This window comes from Saccopteryx leptura, chromosome 8 (genome assembly GCF_036850995.1).
Source record: "Saccopteryx leptura isolate mSacLep1 chromosome 8, mSacLep1_pri_phased_curated, whole genome shotgun sequence".
Classification (NCBI taxonomy): domain Eukaryota; kingdom Metazoa; phylum Chordata; class Mammalia; order Chiroptera; family Emballonuridae; genus Saccopteryx; species Saccopteryx leptura.
The window spans coordinates 97,502,163-97,521,149 of record NC_089510.1 but is presented as its reverse complement, the minus strand read 5'-3'; the positions used below and the strand labels follow the sequence as shown (position 1 = coordinate 97,521,149).

Below are 18,987 nucleotides of genomic sequence, written 5' to 3'. Positions count from 1 at the left end.
CAGTCACATGTCCAATGATTTAATCAATTATGCCTGCATAACATAACCTTCGTAAAAATTCAGGACAGCAAGGTCAGAAAGATTTTCCTGGTTGGTGAGCATATTGATGTGCTGGGGAATGACATGCCTGGAGTGCCTAGTTTCCACAAGGAGGGGGCATGGAAGCTCTGTGTCCCCCTTCCTCCCCCACTGACTCTCCCTTCCTATAGACCTGGTTCTATGCGGCTCTTGCACTTGGCTGTTTCTGAGTTGTATCCTTTATAGTAAAACTTTAATGGAAAGTAGTGTTTCACTGAGTTAGGTGAGTCATTATTAAATTATTAATCCTAAAAGGGCTGTGGTAGAAACCCCCAAATCTGTAGCCATATTATAAAGGAGTGTGAGTATCTTGGATCTCCTCTTGCAGCTGGGAACTAACATAAGGACAGTCCAGCTGGGGTCTCATCCTTTATGTCATGGGGCTGGACACTGCATCCAAGTAGTTAGTGTCAGAACTAAATTGAATTGTAGGACACCTAACTGGTATCAGAGAACTATTGTGAGAATAGAGACATTCATTAAATATTTTTGACTTCTTAAACTGTAATAAAAAAACAATATAAAATTTACACTTTAGGATATCATGTACAGTACGGAGAAAAAAGTCAATAACATTGTAATAAGTATATACAATGACAGATAGACTTATACGGTGATCACTTTGTAAGATATATAAATTTTGAATCACTATGTTGTATACCTGACATTAATATTTTATGTTAACCACAATAAAAAATAAATTTAAGAAATTTACTCTTTTAACCATTTTTCTTTTTAAACTTTTTATTGAAATATAACAATGTAGAAAACATATGTAAATTTATAGTAAACTGCTCAATCATATTTCACAAACTAAATATACCCTTGTACCTAGCATCTGAATGAAGAACAGGATAGTCCAACATTCCAGGAAAAAAAAAGAAATGTTGAAAAGACAGAAACATTTTCATAAAAGAAACCTACATATATTAACTAAAATGGGGGTGTGGGAGGTAATCACTTATTCATACATGTGTATATTCCTACTACATAATACACCATTTCTAAAAGTGACTTCATGGAAAGCCGTCTAAGTAGTACTTGTGTTAATGTTAAAAAATTTTGCAGTAATAATTTTTGAACATACTGAATTATGGCTAGTCAAACTGGTTTGTCATTTAAGAAAATTTTCATAAGTTCAGGCTCCAGGGTCTATTATCTAAACATTCTCAAATCAGGGCAGGAATGAGAAAATTATTTCTTCCCATTATAGGTGTATTTCTAAAATCATAGTGAAATGATGGGGTGGTGAACACACAATGCAGTGTGCTGATGATGTGTTGTAGAATTGTGTACCTGAAACCTGTATAATTTTGTTAACCAGTATTACCCCAATAAATTCAATTTAAAAAATAAAAGTTAAAAATAAAAAATAATAAAATCATGGTAAAATGTAATAATACAATTTGCCATTTCAAATTGTATTTATTTTCAAGTGTACAATTTCAAGTGTATCTATTTTCAAGTGTACAATTCAGTGGCATATTTAGTACATTCACAATGTTGTACAACTATTACCACTATCCATTTCCAGAGCTGGTTCATCCCAAACAGGAATTCTGTACTTGTTAAAAAAATAATAATTGCCCCACTTTCCCCTTCCCCAGTCCTGGCAACCACTATTCTCATTTGTGTCTCAGTGAACATGACTATTTTAGGCACCTCTAATAAAAGGTATCATACACATCTGACTTTTTGTGTCTGGCTTATTTTACTTAGCATAAGATTTTCAAGGTTTATTCATGTTGTAGCATATGCTAGAATTTCATTCCCTTTTAAGGCTGAATAATATTACACTATATGTATATACATTCATCTGTTATCCATTCATCTTTCTTGTCCACGTTTTTGTTATTGTGAATAATGCTGCTATGAATATTGTGGACAAGTATATGTTTTGTTGTACATTTTCAAAAATCCATCTTCATGTATTTTTGTTGTATAAATAAGCTTTCAGAGCACTTTATGATTTAGAGGTAAAATTGAAATTAATGATGATACATGTTTTAAAGAGTTCAATATTTTATTATCAGTATTAATATTTTCATGCTGAAGATTCAGATAAAGTAACGGGTAGAAACGGCATGTAAGCAGCACTACATATGTATACCTTAAATATATAGAAATGTTTTACAAATTACTGGACTAAAAAATATAAAAGATGAAATTACATTAATTATTTTTTGCTCAATCTTTCTGGATATACTTTTAGTATTAAATACATAGCAAGTGCTTATACTTACAGATTCTGCCTTTCTCCTTAGCAAAGAACAAATGCTTATCCTTAATCAGAATTAGTTTCAAAAGGAAAACCTCCTTAGAGATAAGCATGGGATTTAGTGCTTTAGACCTATATTCTTGCTGGACTTGTTGTTCGATGATTGCTCTCGCTCTTTTGTAATTTCCAACTCGATTTTAGCTTTGATTTTCTCCCAATCTATCTGGAGCTGCAGTAAAAGAAAGGAAGAGACATGCTTATATAGTAAGGACATTCTTGTTTAATTAAAAAAAAAAACACCAAGAATAAATAAAAATAGAATGTATGACTTCCGAAACATTAGAGAAAAAGAGCATAAAAAAAGTTAAGAAAAAATAATGCTCAAAAAAGAGGTGGTGGTGCATCAGACTGGGACATGGAGGACCCAGGTTCAAAACCTCAAGGTCGCTGGCTTGAGTACAGGCTCATTTGGCTTGAACACATGCACACTAGCTTGATTGAGCACAGGGTCACTGGCTTGAGCATGGGATCATAGACATGATCTCATTGTCGCTGGCTTGTGCCCAAGGTCGCTGGCTTGAGCAAGGGGTCACTTGCTCTGCTGTAGCCCCTCATTCAAGGCACATATGAGAAAGCAATCAATGAATAACTAAGGTGCTGCAATGAAGAATGGATGCTTCTCATCTCTCTCTCTTCCTGTCTGTCCCTATCTGTCTCTCTCTCTGAATCTTGTTCTGTCTCTGTCAAAAAAAATAAATAAATAAATAAAGGAAAAGAAAGAACTTTAAGAATCACACCAAACAGAACAATAACCACTGTAATTCAAAAGACCAAAATCTTGTTTTAGCCGTGGAGCCTTAAGATTCTGCACAGGTGCCTCAGGGACATGATGGTGAATGTGGACTGCACTCCACCAAGTTTACTGCAAATGGGTCAGCTCTTCACTGCTTATATACTGAGGTTTCCATTAGAGGCCTAGCTATGAGCAAAGATATGGCAACATTTGTTTCCCCCAAGCATACAGTACAAAAAGGGCTCCCTTATAATAACTCTTTTTTTTGTTTTTAATTAATTTTAATGGGGTGACATTGATAAATCAGGGTACATATGTTCAGAGAAAACATCTCTAGGTTATTTTGACATTAGATTATGCTGCGTTCCCATCACTCAAAGTCCAATTGTCTTCTGTCACCTTCTAACTGGTTTTCTTTGTGCCCTTCACCTCCCCCAACCCCCTCCCTCTCCTCCCCCCCATAACCCTCACACTCTTGTCCATGTCTCTGAGTATCATTTTTATGTCCCACCTATGTATGGAATCATATAGTTCTTAGTTTTTTCTGATTTACTTATTTCACTCACTATAATATTATCAAGGTCCATTCATGTTGTTGTAAATGATCCGATGTCATCATTTCTTATGGCTGAGTAGTATTCCATAGTACCAAAGCTTTTTAATCCACTCGTCCACTGACGGACACTTACCCTGTTTCCAGATCTTTGCTGTTGTGAACAATGCTGCCAGAAATATGGGGGTGCATATCTTCTTTTCAAACAGTGCTATGGTGTTCTTGGGGTATATTCCTAAAAGTGGTATAGCTAGGTCAAAAGGCAGTTCGATTTTTAATTTTTTGAGGAATCTCCATACTGTTTTCCACAGTGGCTGCACCAGTCTGCATTCCCACCAGCAGTGCAGGGAGGTTCCCTTTTCTCCACATCCTTGCCAGCACTTATTCTGTGTTGTTTTATTAATGAGAGCCATTCTGACTGGTGTAAGGTGATATCTCACTGTGGTTTTAATTTGCATTTCTCTAATGATTAGTGATGTTGAGCATTTTTTCATATGCCTATTGGCCACCTGTATGTCATCTTTGGAGAAGTGTCTATTCATTTCTTTCGCCCATTTTTTGATTGGATTGTTTGTCTTCCTGGTATTGAGTTTTACAAGTTCTTTATAAATTTTGGTTATTAACCCCTTATCAGATGTATTGTCAAATATATTCTCCCATTGTGTAGTTTGTTTTTTTTATTCTGTTCTTATTGTCTTTAGCTGTGCAGAAGCTTTTTACTCCCATTTGTTTATCCTGTCTTTTATTTCACTTCCCCGTGGAGATAAATCAGCAAGTATATTGCTGCGAGAGATGACAGAGAGCTTACTGCCTATGTTTTCTTCTAAGATGCTTATGGTTTTACAGCTTACATTTAAGTCTTTTATCCATTTTGAGTTAATTTTTGTGAATGGTGTAAGTTGGTGGTCTAGTTTCATTAAAAATATGGAACGCTTCACAAATTTGCATGTCATCCTTGCGCAGGGGCCATGCTAATCTTCTCTGTATCATTCCAATTTTAGTATATGTGCTGCCTAAGCGAGCACGTAATAACTCTTAAAGTAATATAAAGTTACAGCAGTGTTTAAAACAATAATGTAAAGATATTAGAGGAAGTAGTAAGAAAGGAAAGCCTAAGCTTTCTCAAAAAGAATCATTGAAAAGAAATAATATTTTCATCTGTTTCCACCTCTCTGACGCATGAGGCAGCACCTTGTGCACTGCCTCATTACATTTGGGATCAGAAATGGGCTACGCTCTGAGTTCTAGCAACAATTTCTTTAAGAAAAAGCATTTTTCTGTTTTAAAAAGTTAGAGATCAATAATTTAGGAATATGTGTCCTCTTAGGCAAAACATGGGAAAAATTAGATTCTAGATTCTAGGCTAATCTAACTCTGATTTACTAAGAAATAAACCCAAGCTCCTAAGACTAAGCCAAAAGTGACTAGGTTCTCACCTCCTGGTTGGACAGCTGGGAGAAATAAGTAATATTACACCACACTGAAATACTATTTGCTGCTTGAACAGATTTATCTTAAATAAGAGATTTAATTTAGAGAAGACCTAAAGATGGCAGCGGAGTAGGCAGACACACAGACGCCCAGCTCTCACCACCAAACTGGAATACAAATGAATTTAGGAAAAATCAGCGTGAAAAACCAACTCTGGACTATAAGAACAGCTCTCAAAAAACAAGGAGCAAAGAAGAAGCCACAAAAAACCTGGTAGGGAATGCCTGAATCTCCCCTGTTTACAGGAATGGAGGGGGGAGGGTGAGGCTGAGAGCCCAGAAGGGATCTCACTCCAGGAAAAAGAGCAGAAAATACTGCTCACAGCCACTTGTCTGGTGACCAGGGAGCGAGGTGTGTTGAAAGGACTGGCTTATCTTCCAAGTCAGAAGGGAAAAGAGAGGGACAGACGGTAAGGGGCAAAGGAATGCAGGAGACGACCTAAAAGCTGACTCATCCATGCTATAGGTGGCCATAGCTGGGGGAGGGACGGATCCTTCCACAAAACACGTCTAAAGTGCTTCCGGATCACAGATCTCCAGACATCTCTCCAGTTCCAGTCAGCGCAACAAGACACAGCTGAAAACAAGAAGTGGGGAGGAGGGGCAGTAACTCAGGTCTCCATGGAGATCTGAGACACACCTCCCCCTACTGAAGCTGAGAAAACACCCTGACCCCAGAGAGATTAACTGGTAGACGAGGCCTCAGAATTTCAGGTTACACCTACCACATTCCTGGATACAGTTTCAAGGAAGCCCCCTGCTGTGATCAATAAACAAGACTATCAACTGTTAAGAAAACAAACAAATCAAGACTTCAAAGAGGGCCAAATCTGAAAGTGGATTACAAATAATAGCTAATGTCCACCCAAGAAGACCTAAAAATAACACAGTTGAAAACTGTAGGCAGACAACACCAAGCCTAGACTCAACCAACTCTACAAACAAAACACCCAAACACAGATAATAAGAAGACAAAGAAGTGCAATCCAAATGAAACTGCAAGAGAAACCTTGAGGAAATGAACTGAGTGATATGGAAATAAACTTCTAGATGCGGAGTTCAAAATAATGATTGTAAGGATGCTTAGAGATCTTAGAACAACAATGGATGGTCAATACGGACACCTAAATAAAGAAATAGCAAGTATAAAAAAGGATATTGAAATATATTAAAAAAGAATCAGTCGGAGATGACAAATATAGTATCAGAAATGAAGACCACAATGGAAGGAATTAAAAACAGGATGGATACAGCTGAGGATCGAAATAGCGAGTTGGAGGACAACTTGAATGAAGGCAAGAAAGCAGAGAAGAAAAAAGAAAAGAGACTCAAAAAGTCTGAGGAAAATCTTAGAAAGCTCTGTGAAAACAGGAAGAGAAATAACATCCGCATCATAGGGGTTCCTGAAGAAGAGAAAGAAAAAGGGATAGAGACTTTGTTCAATCATATCATAGCTGAAAACTTCCCTAAATTAATGCAGGAGAAACTCTCACAAGTTCAAGAAGCACAGAGAACTCCATTAAAGAGAAACCCAAAGAAACCTACACCATGACACATCATAATTAAAATACCAAAGCTAAGTGATAAAGAGAAAATATTAAAAGCTGCAAGAGAAAAAAAGCTATCACCTACAAAAGAGCCCCCATAAGGATGACATCCGACTTCTCAACAGAAACACTTGAGGCCAGAAGGGAATGGCAAGACATATTCAAAGCAATGCAAAACAAGAACATACAACCAAGACTTTATCCAGCAAGGCTATCGTTTAAAATTGAAGAAGAAATAAAAAGCTTCCCAGACAAAAAAACAACTCAAGGAATTCAGTACAACCAAACCAATGCTGCAGGAAATGTTAAGGGGCCTGTTGTAAACAGATCAGAGTGGGAAAAGAATATAGCAAAAAGGAATACAGCTTTCAAGAATAAAATGGGGCCCTGGCTGGTTGGCTCAGCAGTAGAGCGTCGGCCTGGCGTGCGGGAGACCCGGGTTCGATTCCTGGCCAGGGCACATAGGAGAAGCGCCCATTTGCTTCTCCACCCCCACCCCCTCCTTCCTCTCTGTCTCTCTCTTCCCCTCCCGCAGCCAAGGCTCCATTGGAGCAAAGATGGCCCAGGCGCTGGGGATGGCTCCTTGGCCTCTGCCCCAGGCGCTAGAGTGGCTCTGGTCGTGGCAGAGCGACGCCCCGGAGGAGCAGAGCATCACCCCCTGGTGGGCAGAGCGTCGCCCCTGGTGGGTGTGCCGGGTGGATCCCGGTTGGGCACATGTGGGAGTCTGTCGGACTGTCTCTCCCCATTTCCAGCTTCAGAAAAATACAAAAAAAAAAAAAAAAAAAAGAATAAAATGGCAATAAACAACTACATCTCAATAACAACCTTAAATGTAAATGGATTAAATTATCCAATAAAAAGACATAAGGTAGCTGCATGGATAAGAAAACAGGACCCGTACATATGCTGTCTACAAGAGACATACCTTAAAACAAAAGATGCACACAGACTGAAGGTAAAAGGAGGGGAAAAAATATTTTATGCAAATGGAAATGAAAAAAAGCTGGGGTAGCAATACTTATATCAGACAAAATGGACTTTAAAACAAAGGATATAGTATGAGATAAAGAAGGCCATTACATAATGATAAAGGGAACAATCCAAAAGGAAGATATAACTATTAAAAATATCTATGTACCTAATATAGGAGCACCTAAATATATAAAGCAGATTTTGATGGATATAAAGGGCAAGATCAACAGCAATACTATAATAGTAGGGGATTTCAATACCCCATACCCCATTAACATCACTAGATAGATCCTCAAGAAAGAAAACTAACAAAGAAACAGCAGACTTAAAGGACACACTAGATCAACTGGGTTTAATAGATATCTTCCGAACCTTTCACCTTTCACCCTAAAGCAGCAGAATATACATTCTTTTCAAGTGCTCATGGTACATTCTCTAGGATAGACCACATGTTAGGGCACAAAAGTGTTCTCAACAAATTTAAGAAGATTGAAATCATATCAAACACAGTCTCTGATCACAATGGCATGAAACTAGAAATGAACCACAACAGAAAAGCTCAAAAATTCTCAAAAACATGGAAACTAAAGAGCAGGTTGTTAAATAACGAATGGATTAAGAATGAGATGAAAGAAGAAATAAAAAAAATTCCAAAAAAAGAATGACAATGAGCATACATCAACTCAAAATTTATGGGACACAGCAAAAGCAGTACTGAGAGGAAAGTTCATAGCACTACAGGCACACCTTAAAAAACTAGAAAAAGCTCAAATAAACAACTTAAACCTGCATCTAAAAGAACTAGAAAAAGAACAGCAAGTAAAGCCCAAATGTAGTAGAAGGAAGAAAATAATAAAGACCAGAGCAGAAATAAATGACATAGAGACTAAAGAAATAATACAGAGGATCAAAAAACTAGGAGCTGGTTCTTTGAAAAGGTAAACAAGATTATTGAACCTTTAACTAGAATCAACAAGAAAAAGAGAGAGAGGACTCAAATAAATAAAATTAGAAATGAGAGTGGAGAATAACAACTGACACAACAGAAATACAAAATATTATAAGAAAATATAATGAAGAACTGTATGCCAAAAAACTAGACAACCTAGATGAAATGGACAAATTCCTTGAAACATACAATCTTCCAAAAATCAATCTGGAAGAATCAGAAAACCTAATCAGACCAATTACACCAAATGAGATCGAAACAGTTATCAAAAAACTCCCAACAAAGAAAAATCCGGGGCCTGATGGCTTCACAACTGAATTCTACCAAATATTCAAAGAAGAACTAACTCCTATCCTTCTCAAGCTATTTCAAAAAATTCAAGAGGAAGGAAGACTTCCAAACCCCTTTTATGAGGCGAGCATAATTCTGATTCCAAAACCAGGCAAAGACAACACAAAGAAAGAAAATTATAGGCCAATATCCCTGATGAATATAGATGCTTAAATCCTCAACAAAATATTATCAAACTGGATCCAACAATATATGGAAAAAATAATACTCCATGATCAAGTGGGATTTATTCTGGGGAGGCAAGGCTGGTACAGTATTTGCTAATCAATCACTGTGATTCATCACATAAACAAAAGGAAGGAGAAAAACCACATGATAATTTCAATAGATGCAGAAAAAGCATTTGTTAAAATCCAGCACCCATTCATGATCAAAACTCAGCAAAGTGGGAATACAGGGAACATACCTCAACATGATAAAAGCCATCTATGACAAACCCACAGCCAACATCATACTCAATGGGCAAAAATTAAAAGCAATCCCCTTAAGATCAGGAACAAGGCAGGGGTGTCTCCTTTTACCACTCTTATTCAACATAGTCCTGGAAGTCCTAGCCACAGCAATCAGACAAGAAGAAGAAATAAAAGGCATTCAAGTTGGAAAAGAAGAAGTAAAACTGTCATTATTTGCTGATGATATGATATTGTATATAGAAAACCTTAATGTCTCAGTCAAAAGACTTCTGGACCTAATAAATGAATTCAGCAAGGTGGCAGGATATAAAACTAATACTCAGAAATCAGAGGCATTTTTATACGCCAACAATGAACACTCAGAAAGAGAAATTAAGGAAACAATCCCCTCCACCATTACAACCAAAAAAATAAAGTACCTAGGAGTAAATTTAACCAAGGACACTAAAGAATTGTACTCGGAAAATTATAAAACATTGATAAAAGAAATCAAGAAAGATACAAACAAGTGGAAGCATATACTGTGCTCATGGTTAGGAAGAATAAACATCATTAAAATGTCTATATTACCCATAGCAATCTATAAACTCAATGTAATACCAATTAAAATACCAATGACAGGCCCTGGCCGGTTGGCTCAGTGGTAGAGCGTCGGCCTGGCATGCAGTAGTCCCAGGTTTGATTCCCGGCCAGGGCACACAGGAAAAGCGCCTGTCTGCTTCTCCACCCCTCCCCCTCTCCTTCCTCTCTCTCTCTCTTCCCCTCCTGAAGCCAAGGCTCCATTGGGGCAAAGTTGGCCCGGGCACTGAGGATGGCTCTATGGCCTCTGCCTCAGGCACTAGAATGGCTCTGGATGCAACAGAGCAGCGCCTCAGATGGGCAGAGCATCGTCCCCTGGTGGGCATGCCGTGTGGATCCTGGTCGGGCGCATGCGGGAGTCTGTCTGACTGCCTCCCCGTTTCCAACTTCAGAAATATAGAAAAAAAAAAATACCAATGACATACTTCAAAGATATAGATTACATATTCCAAAAATTTATATGGAACCAAAAAAGAACATGAATAGCCTCTGCAATCTTAAAAAAGAAGAATAAAGTGGGAGGTATCACACTTCCTGATATCAACTTATACAACAAAGCCATTGTACTCAAAACAGCCTGGTACTGGCATAAGAACAGGCATATAGATCAATGGAACAGAACTGAGAACCCAGAAATAAACCCACAGCTCTATGGACAATTGATATTTGACAAAGGAGGTAAGGAAAACAAATGGTGTTGGGAAAATTGGACAGCTACCTGCAAAAAAATGAAACTAGACCACCAGCTTACACAATTCACAAAAATAAACTCAAAATGGATAAAAGACTTAAATGTAATCCGTGAAACCATAAGTATCTTAGAAGAAAACATAGGCAGTACCCTCTCCAATATCTCTTGGAGCAATATATTTGCTGATTTATCTCCACGTGGAAGTGAAATAAAAGACAGGATAAACAAATGTGACTATATCAAACTATAAAGCTTCTGCACAGCTAAAGACAATAAGAACAGAATAAAAAGACAAACTACACAATGGGAGAACATATTTGACAATACGTCTGATAAGGGGTTAATAACCAAAATTTATAAAGAACTTGTAAATCTCAACACCAGGAAGACAGACAATCCAATCCAAAAATGGGCAAAAGAAATGAATAGACACTTCTCCAAAGAGGACATACAGATGGCCAATAGGCATATGAAAAAATGCTCAACATCACTAATCATTAGAGAAATGCAAATTAAAACCACAATGAGATATCATCTTACACCAGTCAGAATGGCGCTCATCAACAAAACAACACAGAATAAGTGCTGGCGAGGATGTGGAGAAAAGGGAACCCTCCTGCACTGCTGGTGGGAATGCAGACTGGTGCAGCCACTGTGGAAAACAGTATGGAGATTCCTCAAAAAATTGAAAATCGAACTGCCTTTTGACCCAGCTATCCCACTTTTAGGAATATACCCCAAGAATACCATAGAACTGCTCCAAAAGGAGAAATGTACCCCCATGTTTGTGGCAGCATTGTTCACAATAGCAAAGATCTGGAAACAGCCCAAGTGTCCGTCAGTGGACGAGTGGATTAAAAAGCTTTGGTACATATATACTATGAAATACTACTCAGCCATAAGAAATGATGACATCAGATCATTTACAACAACATGGATGGACCTTGATAGCATTAGACAGAGTGAAATAAGCAAATCAGAATAAACTAAGAACTATATGAATCCATCATAGATGGGACAATAAAAATGAGACTCAGAGACATGGACAAGAATGTGATGGTAACGGGGTGGGGGGTAGGGGGTGGGAGGATGGGGCAAGGAAGGAGAGAGAGGGTATGGGGAGGGGAGGGCACAAAGAAAACCAGATAGAAGGTGACAGAAGTCAATTTGACTTTGGGTGAAGGGTATACAGCATAATCAAATGTCAAAATAATCTGGAGATGTTTTCTCTCAACATATGTACCCTGATTTATCAATGTCACTACATTAAATTTAATTTTTAAAAAAAGAGATTTAATTTAACATTAACAGGAATTCATGCCTCCTTTATTTTGTGCCAGAAGTTGATGGAATTAAATACTTGGTTCTTTTTATTCCAATATCCTTTCTCCAAATTTCTGTAAATTAATTTGTGTATACTTTTGGTCATCTTTTCTTAGAGATAATAATTCCATACGCTTTCTTTATACTACATGTGGGAGAATGCAAGCTGACAAAACCCTCAAAGTTCAAGACTTAGCCAAAGGGTAAGCTCTTCCCCACAACTCCACATTGGCTATGAGGCTGAGTATTTGTGCTAGTCTCATCCCCCCCAACCTCACTTGCTTAAATTGCTAAAGGTAGTTTTCTTTTTATCCATTGTTTTGTGTAGTTAAATTGTTATGCTCAGTGGAGGTTTTCTGCACTCAGGAGATTTCATAATGTAGCTCAGGAGAATTCCTGATGTAGCTCGGAGATGTAAATTTGTTATCAAAGCTTTCTTTTGTTTTGTAAAATAACTCTGCTTTGCACTATAAAAATAAAGCTTTTTGGGAATATAAGCAGCTCTTGTAGAAAAAGACTGCAGAGAGACCTCTCAATCTCATGCTTTTTTCTCTCTCTTTTTCCCAATCCTCTACCATTCCCAATCAAGACCTGCAAAATTACTAGTCGTGCAGGTTCGTGACAATTATGTGGGGCAGCTGTGTCAGGCTTGCTCGCGGGGTTACCAGCAGTAAGCACTTTGCCTGACTGGTGCGTGGGTGCGGGTGCGTGGCTGCGACACACATGCATGGTCTTTGTAAGGCTATGAGAGGCTGGGAAGTGCAGATTGCCTGCCTGCCCCCCAGGGTGAGGGGCCATACTTGCTGTTTGTCTGCCTGAGAAGAGGTTTCCCCTGCCTGTGTGATTGTCCGCTGTTGTGAGACTTTATTAAACCAAATGGCCTAACCCTTTCTGGCTCCGCAGTTTCTCTACCATGTGCCTGAATCCAACATGAACCCGCCTGGCCTTGGCCACCTGCATTATACTATATCACATAGATAAATTAAGAGAATCCTTCTTACTAATAGAAGACGAATATCTGTACTAAGATTCAAGGGACAGCTCATTTAAAGGCAGAGCAAACATTAGGTTATTTGAAAGACTCATTTTTCAATCAGGCCACAATAGTATTTTTTAAATGGCAAAACACTTGTTCTATGTCTAATAAAACATTTGCAAAGAGAAAGACAAACTTGATGAATGCTTTGGCCTTCTTCCAGCCTTAAATTGACTTGCATATGTTTCTGAAATCAATCACAATAAAACCATATATTGATGGTACTTGGACTAACTGTTGATCTGTTACAACAGAAGTCCATCAAGTAAATTGATGACATCTATTTCAGTTACTTGTTATAATACAAATGAGGGTATTGGTTGATAGGTGCCCCACTGAAAATAAATGTTTTACTTTCATTTTGGCATTTATCCAGCTTTAGAGCAGTGTTCCCCAATAATTTAGTCCTTGGAATGAAATATTCTTAATAATGAGGTTTATATAAGGATGTACTCGTGACAGCTGTTAAATGACTTCTATACTAAAATACATCCTTTCCTATTAAAGGGAGTTTCAATACTATTTGACACTTCTTATTCTAGTTCCTAGTAAATTCTTGTTCACACAGAATTAATTTCAAAGTCATACCAAATGGCTCCATATCCTCTACCTCATCTCTCTTACTCTCAGCTGAAAATCAGCTTTCTACTTTACAGAGAACGTGGTGGCCATCGGGTAATGGATTCACTTAGTTTCCTTCCTTGCATTCACAAACTTACCTAGATGTGTATCCATCCTTATCTTTCTCCCTTCTGTCTCTGGCCAACCTCTTCACATAAGTCTCTGATCCCATCTTCTTAAGATTCTTCTAGGACATCCACCTTTAATTATTACTTACAGATTCAGTTTCCTTCTCTTCACTGGCTACTCCTCATCATCCTCCCCTCTCTATTCTGTTTTCTTACAAGCTACCACCTTGGTTCTTCCCATTCCTGACTCATTCTCTCTTCAGACCACTGTAATGACTATGTTCTTGCTACACTTCAGAAACTTTTCACTAATGTCACCCTCACGTGTTTTCATTCTTTACACTAAACACCTTCCCTGTCTGATTCCATGACTCATTCAACAAATATTACTGCTGACTATCTGACTATATGCCAAGAATTGTTCAAGGTTCAAGGAATCAGCAATGAACAACAACCAAAAAAAATCACTGTCTTCACAGAGAGATAAACAAGGAAAGACAAATAATAATGGAAGAGACAAATTTATGTATATGGATATATACATTATATATCTATATCTACATAATATAGATAGATATATAAATAATGTCAGAAGTGCCTGACCAGGTGGTGTTGCAGTAGATAGAGCACTGACCTGGGACAATGAGGACTCCAGGTTTGAAACCCCAAGGTTGCTGGCTTGAGCATGGGGTCGCCAGCTTGAGTGTGGGATCATACACATGACCTCATGGTTGCTGGCTTGAGCCCAAAGGTTGCTGGCTTGAAGGGCAAGGTCGCTGGCCTTGGCCTAAAGTCACTGGCTTGAGCAAGGGGTCACTGGCTTGGCTGAAGCCCCCCAGTCAAGGCACATTTGAGAAAGCAATCAATGAACTAAAGTGCTGCAACTACGAGTTGATGCTTCTCATCTCTCTCCTTTCCTATCTGTCTGTCTCTCTTTCTCTGTCTCTCTCTTGCTAACAATAAAAGTAAAAAATGATGTCAGAAGTAGTAAGAGTTTTGGAAACAGGGAAGGGAGATAGTGAGTGCTAAGGTGGAGTTGGGGGTGGTGGTGTGTATTTCAAATAGAGTGCTCAGAGAGGGCCTCTTTGAGAAGCTGACCTGAAGACCTGCAGGAAATGGAGTGAGTGAATCCATGTTTATATCTGGGAAAGAGCATGTTGACAGAGGGAAGAGGAAGGCCCTGAAGTAGGAATGTTCCCTGAACATTGTTGACGGCTGCTCCTTGAAAATTCTCTCATCTTAGTCTATGTAATACTTTTCCCTCTGGTTTCTGCTCTCCTTTCTAAGTGTTCTCCTTAGTCTTTTTTTTCCCTCCTTCTTTTTCTCCTATGTTCTTCCCATAGACAATCTTTTAACAATTAGTATTCACCAGAGTTCCAACCACATCTTTAATACTTTCCCTAGGAGACCTCATCAACTCATATAACTTCAACTATGCCTAGCTGGTCATGACCATAAATTTATCTAGTCCTGATTCCTCCTTTGTCAATATACTTCAATGTTCATATATATTTTTAATTGCCCACTAGATATCTCCACTTGGATAACCCACAAACTAAAAAAAAAAAAGATATATATATATACTGCTCACAAAAATTAGGGGATATTTTATCACTTCATATTCATTTTGAAATATCCTCTAATTTTTGTGAGCAGTATATATTTTCATGTATTCAAATTCAAAAGATCCAAAATTTGTTTATTTGCATGTTCCTTATGTAAATTAATGGCATCCTCATCTACCAGTAACCCAACTAGAAATGCTGAATCACACTCAATGCCTTGCCTTATTTCACCTCCTCTCCTCCCACCCGCAACCACATGCTCTCTTAATTTTTCTGCTGAATTACTTCTTTCACAAGTCTTACCCTTTCAATCTCCTGGTGGGTACTATTAGAGTAACCTACTCACTAACAGTAATCACCACACTTAAACACCTTTCACATCATTCTCTTGAGTACAAACCTCCAAGTCTTCATACTGCTTTCACTAAGAAATCTATTAACAGTACTTACTACGACCCTTCAATGTCTGGTCCCAACCAACGTTCCAACCATCTAGGATCCAGGATCCAGGGCAGTGACCCTGTACACCTTCACCATTCTTTCAAGACCCCACACGTTGGTTCTTACTATCATATCCTTTAACTGACTAATGAAATCCTACTCAAGACAATTTTGTGGAAAATTCAAAGTTTCCACTTATATTTAGGAACTGAAATTTTAAAAGGTAAAAGTGATTATGGTATTTCCTTTTAATAGCTTCACTTTAATTGTAGGGAAAAGTCCAATATTTTGCCCTATGAAACCCTCAAGTCAATCTCCCTTTTGCTCTTGACTCTTTTCTACTTCGAAGCCTTCCCTCTGCCTGGAACTTGCCTGTCCCCCAAACACCACTCTCCCCTGGTCAGCCTCTACTCTTCATCTTTGGAGCTCAGCGCATAGATCATACACTTTGCTTATAAAAGTCTTGGCGAATCTCTCTCTCTGGGTCAGTTTCCCTATCCATATGTACACCATCATCAAGAATGATCACAATTGAAATGAACAATTAACTGTATAATTATCACCTCTATTTGAACATAAGCTTCATGAGGTCAGGGTCAGTGTCTGCCACATTTACTATTCTATCCCAAGCACTAACGAGAGTACAATGTCTGAAGGAGGCACTCAATAAATATTGAATAAATAGTAACTAATTTAACTAATTACCCAGCAAATGAGATATCATTAAACAATCTCTCACTATTTTCTCTCCAGGATTTTGTATCTCAGAACCTTGTAATATTACAAGGCCCTAAAAAGCTGCAAGACCTAAAGTGGTCTGTCTGAAATCTAGAGTATTCACTGCTTGTCTTAAAAATTCTATCCTTTCTTAAATGCTGCTCATGAAGTGTTTGTTAAGTTGGTTGGTTTCTCACTTTTTTCCTTTCTCCTAGCATACTGTTTTAAACATCTACAGGTTCTTCTATTTTTCTTTTTCCACAGAGTATGTATTCAGTAGATTGGAAAATATTCCTCAAGTGGATTTTATTTACCAGACTTAAAAATCAGCCCTGGCCGGTTGGCTCAGTGGTAGAGCGTCAGCCTGGCGTGCAGAAGTCCCGGGTTCGATTCCCGGCCAGGGCACACAGGAGAAGCGCCCATCTGCTTCTCCACCCCTCCCCCTCTCCTTTCTCTCTGTCTTTCTCTTCCCCTCCCGCAGCGAGGCTCCATAGGAGCAAAGATGCCCCGGGCACTGGGGATGGCTCCTTGGCCTCTGCCCCAGGCGCTGGAGTGGCTCTGGTCGCAACAGAGCGATGCCTCAGAGGGGCAGAGCATCGCCCCCTGGTGGGCAGAGCATCGCCCCCTGGTGGGCGTGCCGGGTGGATCCCGGTCGGGCGCATGCGGGAGTCTGACTGTCTCTCCCCGTTTCCAGCTTCGGAAAAATACAAAAAAAAAAAAAAAAAAAAAAAAAAAGATTACAAAATAAAATAAAAATCACTTTACAAAAACTACTGAACACCATTGTAAACCAGGTACAACGACTCTAATGGGGTTCTTAGAAGACAGTATACACCTTATACCAAATTGTCACATTTTAAACTAGAAATATCCAAATAACACTTAAAGGCTCATAAATATGAATGTATATCAAACTTTTCACTTCTTATAAACTTCTTCATTACTCATTGCAAACCCACTAGATTTCAAAAAATCTAGAATAAATTTCTCAAAAAAATTTAAATGATCTTTTCCTATTCAATTCTTAGTTTTGAAATAAGGAATTTATATAATAATGATTCTGACTACCATAAATAAGAAGTGCTGATTTTTAGAGTCAAATTTAATTTTCATTTTAAAATATTGCTTTATGATTTCTAGTTAACTTCCAAATTACAATTATGAAGAAGAAAAGTAGGAAACTAGGACATATTGCCATAGGGAGTCAAAGTAATCAATATAGTTCTAGGATGAAAAGCAAACAAGCTACCGAAAAAGACCGTGTTGTTCTGATTATCCCACTTTGAACATTTTTGCTACTACTGTGATTGAAATATTATATTTTGGTAATAGCTGAATAATAATAGTTGAATAAGAAAGATTAAAATGTTAAGTTTTTGCTATTTAAAATAAAATTTCCTTGAAGGGAAGAACTATATTTATGTCCTCAAAAACACCAGAATCGCCTGACCAGGTGGTGGCACAGTGGATAGAGTGTCAGACTGGGATGCAGAGGACCCAGGTTCGAGACCTCGAGGTCGCCAGCTTGAGTGCAGTCTCATCTGGTTTGAGCAAAGCTCACCAGCTTGGACCCAAGGTCACTGGCTCAAGCAAGGGGTTACTCGGTCTGCTGTAGCCCCACAGTCAAGGCACATATGAGAAAGCAATGAATGAACAAATAAGGTGTCACAACGAAAAAGTAATAATTGATGCTTCTTATCTCTCTCTCCGTTCTCCATTCCTGTCTGTCTGTCCCTATCTATCCTTCTCTCTGACTCTCTGTCTCTGTAAAAAAAAAAAAAAAAAAAAAAAAAAAAAAAAAAAAAACTGAAGCAAAAATACTGAAAAAAAAAGTATTGATGATGATGATGAAGAAACAGAGTAGTATTAATCTGCTTTAAAATTGTACAATAAAATAAATTTGAGGTGGGTGCTCAATTTTAACATACTGTCATATTTTTAAAACTATACAAATATATCAGCTAATTTGGTGATTGGTCTGCTTAGCATGGAGTTTGTTCTCAGAGTAAGGTCTTACAGCCCAAACTCCCAGAGGATTCATTTCAATAACAGACAAGTTCTGAATAAAACAAAATAAGTTTGTGAACCTTCCATAAAATACATCCTTTCCACCAAGAAACCCACAACTTGTGTCTATCCTGGGATTCTTATAGATCTCTAAGAATGACCCCAAAGGTTTCACTACCCTGAAAACTGTTCTGAAATCCAAAAATGTAGATCATGACACTCACTATTCTAAATATGGTACATAGGTAGTGTTGGCTTTAGTAGGAATTATAGGGGCCTTCTCTCTACTTTTGTTTCTTTTCCCAAGGTTCCTTTAATATATTCTGCCCCCTAGAATGGATCAGAACATTCCATTTTATTCTATCCCCAAGAAAGAACATTCCTACATAGTCTATAATAGGGGTCGGGAACCTTTTTGGCTGAGATAGCCATGAACGCCACACATTTTAAAATGTAATTCCGTGAGAGCCATACAATGACCCGTGTACATTAACGCAATATCCAATAAAAATTTGGTGTTGTCCCGGAGGACAGCTGTGATTGGCTCCAGCCACCTGCAACCATGAACATGAGCG

The 18,987-nt window shown here is 38.2% G+C and overlaps 1 protein-coding gene and 1 non-coding gene across 7 annotated transcripts in view; both read right to left on the bottom strand.

The window, feature by feature from the left end:
* Positions 1-880: 880 nt before the first annotated feature.
* Positions 881-18,987, bottom strand: part of IFT80 (intraflagellar transport 80) — a 261,132-nt gene continuing 243,025 nt past the window's right edge. For 4 of the 6 annotated variants that reach the window (XM_066347674.1, XM_066347675.1, XM_066347673.1 and 1 more), the window contains one exon: positions 882-2,525. In XM_066347674.1, coding sequence (XP_066203771.1) covers positions 2,415-2,525 — 111 coding nt within the window. In that variant the 3' untranslated portion in view covers positions 882-2,414. Of the gene's footprint in view, positions 2,526-18,987 lie in introns of all 6 variants that reach the window. The other 2 variants (XM_066347677.1, XM_066347676.1) reach the window with 1 other exon arrangement.
* On the bottom strand, positions 4,561-4,667 carry LOC136380195 (U6 spliceosomal RNA). The gene has a single exon (XR_010746871.1). It is a non-coding gene; the product is annotated as a U6 spliceosomal RNA (small nuclear RNA).